At 36.8% G+C, this 11,375-nt stretch overlaps 1 protein-coding gene across 1 annotated transcript; it reads right to left on the reverse strand.

Moving 5' to 3' along the window:
• Nucleotides 1-9,146: 9,146 nt before the first annotated feature.
• LOC137713585 (4-coumarate--CoA ligase-like 6) lies at nucleotides 9,147-11,130 on the reverse strand. The gene has a single exon (XM_068452899.1). The coding sequence runs from the start codon at nucleotides 11,099-11,101 to the stop codon at nucleotides 9,398-9,400; it is 1,704 nt and encodes a 567-aa protein (XP_068309000.1). The 5' UTR covers nucleotides 11,102-11,130; the 3' UTR covers nucleotides 9,147-9,397.
• Nucleotides 11,131-11,375: the final 245 nt, after the last annotated feature.

The raw sequence follows: 11,375 nt of genomic DNA on the forward strand, positions 1-11,375 counted from the left end.
AAGTAGTGATGGTAGTTCTCAATTGGCAACTACAAGTGGAGATCTTTTACCAAGCATGACAGAGATTGAAAGAAAGTTGAAAGAGAAAGGTGAAATGAGAAGAGCAAAGAGAGCCCATATTGTGCATAATGATTTGGATAGGTATCTTTCGGATCCTAATGAAGGGGAAGAAGAGGCAAACTTTGATATCTTGAACTGGTGGATGGTGAATGGGCTTTCTAGGTGTCCTATTTTGGCACGAGTTGCAAAAGAGATTTTAGCCATTCCCGTATCAACCATTGCTTCGAAATCCTCTTTTGGTACAAGTGGACAAATAATTGATTCATATCGTAGTTCTTTGAGTCCAAAAATGGTAGAGGCTTTGATATGTACACAAAATTGGCTTAGGTCAATTCATGTTGCATACATCATGAACCAACCATTGAGGAGATTGAATTTTGTGAAGAAGTTGAGAAAGGTAATCTTACTTATTGCATTTGGTTTTGTTAGACTATTTAATTAGATACTATGTCGCATGCTTGGTTTACATCATGTTCTTTCTTTTTTTATTTGTATGTAGAAATGGCAAGCGGAAGTTCAAAGAAAGGTGCTATGTTGCCTCCTAGGCCACCTAAGCATTGAGCTTGAGCTTGAGGACTTGAAGATTTTATTTGTGCAAGACATGAAGTGATGAAACCATGAAGGTTTATTTGACTTGTGTGATGTTTATTTTTAAATTTGGACTTTTTGAAGACTTAAAATTTGATGTTTATTTTAAGTTTGGACTTTGGAACACTTGATTGGTTATTCTAGTTGAACTTTAAATGTTTATTTTCATTGTCTTTGATTCTAGTTGGAATTCTTATGTTATGATTGTGTTGGAGATGTTAAAATTTCATATTTCAATTTTTTTTCATTTTTTGGAGGAAAAAAATAAATTCCGAAACCAAACCGAAATCGAACCAAAAAAAAAAAAAATCGAACCGAGAAAAACCCAAAAAAATTGAACCGAACCAAAATTTTTGTTCAATTTCGGTTTTGGCAAAAAATCGAACCCAGCCCTATGTGAAGTAACCATTCTAACACTTTTTAGCTACACTATTTTTTTTTTTCTTTTTTGAAATATATGTAGATAATTACTTTCATTTTATTTGAAAACCATTTAGTTTTCCGTATTTCAGAAGGAAAATTATGCTTCTGAATAATCCTACAAGGTTGACAAACAACAAGACTAAAGAAAAGGGGGGAAAATTATGCCACTTAGTATTATAGTCTAGTGTATTCCTCTCCATTTGTAAACAAGAGGTCTTAGATTCAATTCTCGCCAAAGGTAAATTTGAACAGTATTATTGCTAGCCTATTGAGGCTAAGTCCAACCCCTTCTCTTTAGGATATCTAATATCGTTCCCATTGATCACCAATAGATTAATTCGGTTTAATCATTTTCAAACACGAATCTTGAAATTTTAACTAATCTAATGATAATCAAACAAGGGAGGGTGGGGTGAGAATGATTCAGTAAATCAATATACATGGGAACTGGTACTTCCGTTTGACTTGAAAGGAGCCTTGTTCGACGAGTGAGGATCCTCTCCGAATTCTTTTTGTGAGGATCTTGTAGATCCTTACATCATATCCGTTCATCATATATCGTGCGATCAAATATTATTAGGTACTGTTTGTATTTAATTTTAAATGAAAAATTCAAAATAATTTCTAACCGCACAATGTATAGTAAAAGAATAAGATGTAAAGATGCCTAAAATTCTTATAAAGAAACTCCAAGTAAGATCCAAATCCTTGTTCGGCAAGTGCGCAGCAACTATTCTATAGAATGTAATTGAAAAAATAAAGGTTGTAAGCCCCCACTCATTTTATTCTATAAAGTATAAACTCTTTGTCATTCATTTTTAAATGAAGGTCGGTAATCTGTCTGTTGTGAATATTCTAAAAACATATAAGTTGCAGCCATTGCTGAGGTGGATGTGCCCCCAATTCACACGTAATTGAGTTTTGACACATGGTGCCACATGGTCTCGCTGGATTGGACCGTAAGCTCAATCGGTTATTGCAACATGATGCCACATGGTCTAGCTAAGAAGAATATATTTCACGTGTACACACATGTGGTCAGCGGTTGGAACTCGATTTCCATGTGCCCAAAGGGGACAACTAGTGGCATCACGATTATCCACTTTTTCCTAGCATATAGAGGTTATGAGAAATTTCACTTGCTCGTGATCACAATCAGACTCACTAGTTCAGAATATCGAACTCGGAATGTCCTACAGTCAAACAAACTCACCAAACAATTAATTGTTAAATTGAAAGAAAAAAAATCGAAAGAAATAAAACTCACACTGTGGTGCATAAGTATAAATGCTTTTAGAAACGGAGCTACAATGTCACATTAAGGATGCGACAAGCGACAAGCAACAAGAAAAGCCCCTGGAAATGTTAAAGCTTTCGGCAAACATCAAGTTTAACACGTTGTTTTCGCCGGCCCAACAAAAAAACGCACATGTTTTCATGTCACTCTCACATTTATTTATTTTATATTACGCACACTGGTTTACAGTTTAAACATTTCAATGGCCAACAACGACACTCATTGTTTATAATTGTAACTGTCAAAATCTTTTTCTCATGTCATTGACAAATGATGGTACTTAACTTCGGCAGATGATTATCATAATTAGGATATAGAAAGGGAAGGAAGTTATGCTTCCATTATATAAATAAATAGCAATAGAAAAAATAGTTTAATTTACTTATGAGCATACCTAAGGTTTTTTCTTTTATTAAAGTTAGACACATGAATTTTCAAGTCTAGTTTGTGAAAAATACAAATGAAGTGACTAATGAGCATATGTGGTCGTTGGACTTCACAACCTATTCTGATTTCAAGAATGAGTTGAGGTTCTATTATAAAACCAATTGATAATACGAGAAACAACTCAACAAAACATATAGGAATTATACAAAGTCTATTCTACTCGGAAGATCAAAGTTGAATCGAAAAGTATAAACACTATTATGACTATCTGACCTAACACTTGTATGCTAATATGAAAAGAAATCTAATCAATAAACACATAAATACACTCTTAAAACTAGAAGACATTTTGAATCCCAAGGTTTTTCACCTCATGTTTGGTTTTGTGCTTTGACCAGCTACATAAGCTCTCGTGATAAAACTTTAAGTTATACTAGATGGTCACTTTAAGTTATACTAGATGGTCATGGCATACGATGTAATTTGAAATGAAATGATAAATTTGGGCCTTTCACGTGATAGTTATGTGAGTTTATTTAACAGAATACTGATGAAAGTTTGTGTTTAAACCTCAATTGCTAACAAACCTCATCACAAGAATTTAATTTACAATTTTTTTACCACAAAAGTGAGATTGAAAATGACGTGTCACCGCACGGACCACCAAAAAAATTTGGCCCAAGCTAAATATGTGTATCTTGGTTGGTTTTCAGTGCTTTCAATGTGTCCAATTTAGAGCCATTAGGTCATCTTTAACCGAAGGGTCCAGAGGGCCAGAGAGCCAAAAATAACTCAAAAACCGTCTCCAACTGAGAGCTAGGCCAGAGTGCGTATGAGCCCCCCAGAGTTTGAAAGGGCCAAAGGGCCAACCGGCTGACCACTTTCAGCCAGCCAGCCCACTGGCTTTGCCCAATTTCAATTCTTTATTTTTTTTTGTTCTTTTCTATTAGCCCAACCTTTTTTTTTTCTTTTTTGTTCTTTTCCATTGCCAAGCCCACTTTAGGGTTTAGGGCTTAATTTTTTATTTTTTATTTTTTATTTTTTATGGTCCGTGTAACATCTCACATCGACCAGGGGAGTGGATCCTTTAAGCCTTATTTGTATATTCCCATCTTTACCTAGCATGAGGCCTTTTGGGAACTCACTGGCTTCGGGTTTCATCGGAACTCCGAAGTTAAGTGAGTTCAGGCGAGAGCATTACTAGAATGAGTGACCAACTGGGAAGTTCTCGTGTAAGTTCCTAGACACAAAACCGTGAGGGTGTGGTAGGGGCCCAAAGCGGACAATATCGTGCTACGGTGGAGTCGATCCCGGGATGTGGTGGGGACATGGGCCGGGATGTGACAAGTCCCAGCCCACTTTTTGTTTTTATGCCCAACAGCTTTTTGGTTTTTTTTTTTTTTTTTTTTTTTGTTTTGGACCTTTTTTTCTTTTTAATTTTTTTAATTTCTAATTTTGTTCCCACACCATTTCTCACATTTTCTCACTATTTCATACTGTCTTACCTTAATTTATTTCAATTCTTCACATTCCATACTATAGCCCTTTGGCCCTCGGTTAGAGACGGTTTTTTGTGACAGGGCTAAAACGAGCCATATGACCCTTTGGTCCTCAGTTGGAGATGGTAAGGAATATGATCATGCACTATTCATTAAAATATTAATTTCTTGGAGGGTCAGATGGCTAAAACGAACCATCTGGCTAGCCTTTGGTTGGAGATGGCCTTATCTTCTCCCATTTCTCATTTCTTTATTGCTAAACATTGGTTTAGGTATTCTGATGGGCAACGCCCTTTGATATTTTCCAATTGTCACATTGGTTTTTTGTAGGGGTGGTTCAGTATGGGATACCATACCGAAACTAGTATCCCGAATCCCAAACCAAAATTTTTCGGGACGAGAATTTGAAGACCAATCCCAAACCAAATTTTCGGGAATCCCAAATTTTGGGAATCCCGAAATATTTTCGGGATTTTGGGACAAATCGGGAATCCCAAATTGAAATATGAAATTATGAATTGTTCTTCAAATATATAATTCAAGAACACATTCATGAACTAGGAATTTCATTTCATTCACACTACCATTTAATTGAACACTGGCATGCCTGACTGTTTTTATCATAGTCAAAATTCAAATTAATTAAACCCTTTTTGCAATATGTTGAGAGACAAAAGAATCAAGCCTTCTAAAATCATCAGTCATGGCAGCAGCAATAATAAAATCCACATAAATATCAAACAAAACATGAAAAATATGCAAGGTGTAGGGCATTCCAGGTTGCAGAGCATAAATTAGAAACTACTAGCATCAATTATAAAAGAATAATATATATAATAATTAATATTATATATTTTCGGTTAGGTATGGGATTCCCGAAATATCGAGAAGCCAATCCCGAATCCCATACCGAAATTTTGGGATCGGTTCGGGATAGCATCCCGAAAATTTTGGGAATTTCGGATTGGGAAATTTTTTGTTTGGGATCGGGATTTTTTCGGTTCGGTTCGGGATTTTTGGGAATTTTTTCCACCCCTAGTTTTTTGATTGTTTATACATTATTTTCCAAAGTTTTTCTCATGATAACAAAGTATGATACATGATTATCCTAATATTAAGATATGAAAAACATTTTAATCAGTGAACAAACAAGTCCACATGCTTAAGATTAAATTTTGAACTCGTTATTCGTTAAACAACATTCGTCTTGTGAAATCGCAGTCCAATTCGATTCCCCGATCCTTCAATAAAAATAAAAAAAAGGTCAGTATTAGAACTCTAATAATGTGATTTTTCAAAACTGGACTCATTTTGTAAATTGCTCAAATAATCGAAATGTTTGGGACACGAAAAGGCAAAGTTGTCCTTTACTCGTCGACACTTAAATCTCTATATTCTCAATCTTCAATCGTTACACCATTGTTATTTCGTTAATCATCTTTTCACTTCCAAAAAACTTGAAAATTGTTCTATTTCATCAATATTTAAGCTGCATATGGCCAGCCTAGCAACCCTTTAGCTCGAAATCTTTTACAAGATTCTATTTAGCCCACCATTAAAGATGAATTTTTGTAAAAAAAATAAAAAAATATAATAAGCCCCTTGGCTCTCGATTGAAGATGGCCTAAGAGTTTCAATATTAAGATAATCACAAATGTTGGATACAAGAATCTCAAATCATATTATTTTTCGTGCTTTGTTCATCTACAAATATATAAATTGTAATAGTAAAAACTAGAGTAATTTATTCTATACTATTAAGAGAACCCTCTTTGTCAACTTTTTTCTCATTTTTTCCTATTTTGCCCTTACTTTTGATACACACTATTGACAAAAAGGAGGGCAAAATAGTAATTTTGTACATTTTGACAAAATGACAATCATATCCCTCTTTTTCCTATTTTACTCTCTTTTTTTTTTTTTTTTTTTTTTTTTGAGAAAATAACAATCATATACTTATTTTTTCAATTTTACTCTCACTTTTGATACACAATATTTACATAAAGATGACAAAACAGTAATTATGTAATATTAAAAAAAATATGCACTTATTAAGAGATATTGTTCACATACACAAAGTGTGTGCTCTCTGCTAATTTTTTATTAGAACAGTTCTACCATGTGCTCCAGCCCGAGGGACAGGCGCAGGAACAAGGCCATGTAGCCCAAGTGATGAAGCCCAGCGTGTGCTGGCGAGCGAGCCTGAGCAGGCCCAAGGGAAAGGGTCGGCACGAAGGGAATGTGATGTGGGCTGACGTCAGGACGATGTCAGCCATAATATAAAATTAATAAAAATATAAAATATACCCATAGACAAATGGCAGAGACTGAAACCCGAAAAACATAAAAAACTAGAGAATAATTCAAGCAATTGAAGTAGGGCAATAACCTTATTTGGGTTTGAGCAATGGAAGCTTGAAGCTCTCTGCTTCAATGGTGAATCACCCAAATGGTGCTCTGATGATGCAAGTAAGGATATATTCGAGTTCCTCTCATCCAAGGGATTGAGATTTCAGAGTTTGTTAATTTGATTTGCTTTGGTTTCGAAGAAGAGGAAGGATGAGAGCTCTCGCAGTTGTAGAAAGAGAATGAGAGAGACTAAGGGAGTGTATTCAATTGGGAATTTGAGAGATTTTAATGGATTTTTACAGAATTTCACTGATTTGTAGAGATTCTATGTAAAATTTTGATTCAATTCCCTTGAAATCTCATGGGAAATGTGAGATTTGTAGATACTTAAAATACACTAAAAAATCTCTCCAATTTCCTCTAATTCCTCAACTTTGCCAAATTCTCTAAATTCTAATTCTAATTGAATACACCTGAAATGCTATAAATTTCCTTAAAATTCTAATTGAATACACCTGAATTTTTAAGGATTTTAATAAACTATCTTAAAATCCTGATTGAATACACATTGAATTTCATAGAATCACTTAAAATCTTGATTGAATACCCTTAAATTCATTAAAAAAATTAAAATCCCTTAAAATCCCAATTGAATACATCCCCCTAAAAAGAAAGAGAGAGGTTTCAGAAACGAGGGAGAAGGGTTACATTGAGAGAGAGAGAGAGAGAAGGGTTATGTTGGGAGAGAGAGAGAGGGAGAGAGAGAGAAGGAATAGGAAAAGGAAGAGAAAAAGGAAAAGTGTTCCGGAAAACAATGAAAATGATGAGTGTTCTGGAAAAAAAAATGAAAAGAAAAAGTAACAGGAAAAAAGAAAAAGAAAAAAATTAAAAATGATTTTGTATTATTTTATAAATAAATAAAATACTAATAATTTATTATTAATTGCCAAAACTATTTAAGGTAGGAATAAAGATGTAAAAAGTAATTATTATTTATTAAAAATAGTTACTATTTATTGAGTGGATTAAATAGTTGATAGCTCTTAGACATGATGAAACTGCTCTTAAAAAATTCCCCTTGATGGACCCAAAAGAAAAAAACCCGGCAGCCAAGCACTTCCACGGCGAAGCCCCACCCTTCACTCCCACTGCCTGCCATGGCTGCCGCCCCTCCCTACCCAAATTTTCTGCTTATTTCCTCATCTGAGTTGCAGCAATTTATTGCGTTTTCTCCATTTTAGTTTATGGAAAAGAGAGTTATATTGTTTATGGGATTCAAACAGAAAGAAAGTGAATTGGACTTTAAATCAGAAGAACCGTACAAATCTTCTAATTTTTATCCAATCTCATCATCCTCATCAAGAACAAAAATGTTCCAACAAATTCCACGTATGAGGAAGGGAGCGATGGTGAGAAGACTACGGACACCGTGGTTCTTTTTCATTGGGTAATACAAATCGGCTGTTTCTACGCCTCTACTGAACCTGAAAATTTTGTACATCTCAATCACTTGGAGGGGGACTAAGATCATCTTTGGAGGTTTGCCTCCACAGCCAACGGACCCATTAATTATGGACACTAAATTTAATCGTCTGGCCATGAAACCAGAGGGGAAAGGGTGCAGGCAATGAGAGGAGGAGGAGGAGGAGGGGATGGGGTTGGATGACGGCAGTCATGGAGGTGGGTGACTGCTGAGTGGTGAACATGTGAGAAAATTCAGGGATGTGAGTGTTGTGCGTGAAAAGTAAAGAAATTTTTTTTTGCCGTAAGATCTAATTTCAAACGGTTTGGATTTTGTTGATCCTCCCTTTCCGGAACAAAATTGATCCGGAGGATCCTCCTCCCTTCAAAGAAGAGACACTATCAGAAAATACTATTGTTACCGCCCAAAATTTGCGGGTCAAACTCAAACGGGTGTGGATTGATGCTCACATTTCGTACGGTTAACGTAAGGTTAACGTATTGAATAATCAACAACTGTAGTAAAATAAACATAAGACTCACGTACCATAATTTTAACGTAAGATTAACATAATTAATATAATCAACAACTGTAGTAAAATAAACGTAAGAATATATAGTGGTCTGCCCATAACAGGGCTACGTCCACTGCAGTCTGTTTAATATAATTTCCTCAGATTATAAACATGGCTACATCCGCTACAGTCCATTACACAAGACTTAAGAGTTTTGATAACTCATTCGAATGACTTTATGATATATGTCAAATTTACACTCACTGTGGAACACACGTGATAATTTCGCACTACAAACAACTACGTTACGGATATTTTCATATTACAACAACTGGAAAACTACAATGATCAAATTCGATACAACTGAAAATATATTAAACAAAATTAAAATTTTGGCTTTAATGCTATGTATTATTTAATTCTACGAGTATTTTAGCTATCACTGAGATTTGCTTTTCACAAATACTTAGATCTTATATTTTGAACATCAACCATTTATTTTCTGTATTATTCAATTATACGTAATATTTATAAAAAAAGAAATCCAAGTACAAGATCTATAAACTCAAAAGGGCTTTATTTGATTGGAACATTTCGAACAATTTATTCCCAAACCAACCACAAGTACTACAAACTCATGAATTATCAGATTTGGGGGAAAATAGGACTTTATTTGATTGGAACCTTTCGATGAATTTATTCCCAACAGGCCCAATTGAATCGGGGGTTGCAGAGAAGCATGGAAAATGGGAAACGAAGAAGAAGGTGGTGTTTCGTACGGAGAACCGGAGGAAAGGAAACAAATGAACTAGCTAGTCTTACAGTTTAGAGGTCAGGACCTTCCTAAGCTCCCTTCTCAGGATCTTCCCAGCTGCAGACTTTGGAATTGAATCTGTAAAAACCACCTTCCTTACCTTCTTGTATGGAGTAACTTGTGCAGCCACAAAATCCATCACGTTCTCCCCCGAAACTCGACTTCCGTGCTTCCTCACCACGAATGCCACTGGTATCTCTCCACTTTCCTCATCCACCACACCTGCCACTGCAACATCTAGTATCTCAGGATGGTTGATCAGCACGGCTTCTAAATCCGCCGGTGCAATCTGAAACCCCTTGTATTTGATCACGTCTTTAAGCCGGTCTTGTAGGTTTAGGTATCCGTCTTCGTCAAAGTACACAATGTCCCCTGTATGCAGCCAACCCTCTTCATCAATTGTCGACATTGTTGCCTCGGCATTGTTCAAGTATCCATTCACGATCCCTGGCCCGCGCAGCCACAGCTCACCGCTGCTTGTGGGAGGCAGAGGGGATCCTGTTTTCCAATCCACCACTTTGGCCTGCATGTTTGGAGCTAAAAGCCCGAGTGAAAAGGGTTTTTTAAGGCTTTCGGTGTTGAAACCGCGAGTTCCTACTGCCGTAGTCTCAGTCATTCCATAACCCTGAATCAAATCGACGTGAGGAAGAGTCCGAACAAAGTCCTCTATCGATTTCGCGCTCAAAAGGGCTGCTCCGGATGAAACCTGCTTCACACTCTTGAGGCTTTGTTTGACCAAACCATCCTTAGCTTTAGCTGTCAATGCTGTTAAAATCGGCGGAACAACCGGAAAGTGTGTAACTTTGTACTTCTCAATTGCTTTCACCACCTCATTGACATCAAATTTCTTCATCACAACAATTCTTGATCCTAAAGAGAGCAACCCCATCCCGAAAAGCACCAACCCGTAAATATGAAACAACGGCAGAACATTCAAGTACACATTGCTCAAACTCGAACCCTCGTATTGTGAAGCCTCAAACCTCACGAAAAGCTCCACTGCAGCTATGAAATTCCTGTGTGTGATCACAACACCTTTGCTCGCACCAGTAGTCCCGGAAGAGTACATTATCGCCGCGGTGTCTTGCTGCCTAATCACTGGTCTTGGAGCCAAACCAACATTACCATTAACAAGCTTATAAAAAACCGAAAAAGCCTCCTCCTTCGAATCCAAAGCTGCATTGTCTGGAACCAAAACTGCAGGAACACCCAATGCCTGTAGTTTACCAACATATTCAAGTCCAGTAAAAGCACGACGCGCTTTTGAATCACCAACCTGTTTCTTGATTTCCCCCACACTGCTAAGAGGATTCATCGTCGTGACGATTGCACCAGCGTACAAAACTCCCAAGAAAACAATGGGATAGTAAATGGAATTCGGCAAAAGGAGCAGAACAACGTCACCTTGTGAAATCCCCATTTGCCGGAGGCCGGAGGCAAATGATTTGACACAAGAATAGAGCTGGGGGTAAGAAAGTGAGGACCCAGATGAGGAATCAATGAGGGCAGGTGAAACCCCAGTGTGCTGGTGTGAGAAGATGAAGGTGACAACATCCAGAAAAGGGTCTGTGGGGAGGGTAATTTCTGGGTGTTTACTGCAGTAAATTCCTGTTTCTGGTGAAAACCACCATGGGTACTTGTGATCCTGGGTGCTCTGTTTCTGTGAGATATGGCTGTTGAACTTCTTGGTTAAGGTAGTCATGGCCATTGTAGAGAGAGAGAGAGAGAGAGAGAGAGTGAAACTGAGAGAGACTGAGAGAGAGAGAGACTGATAAGTCGGTGTAATAGAGAGAGAGTGAATTGGTGGCTATTTAGCATGCAAGTTTTGCTGGTCGTTTCATCAGACGGTGGCCACAATTTTTCTATGGTCAAGAATGACTCAGAAGATATCAGAGATTCGTAAGTGCTTGCTATTTTCTGTCCTCATGATCTTTCTATGGTTAGTTTACTTCCTTTTCTTCTTTAAATAATTGAAAGCCACT

Source organism: Pyrus communis, chromosome 13 (genome assembly GCF_963583255.1).
Source record: "Pyrus communis chromosome 13, drPyrComm1.1, whole genome shotgun sequence".
NCBI lineage: Eukaryota > Viridiplantae > Streptophyta > Magnoliopsida > Rosales > Rosaceae > Pyrus > Pyrus communis.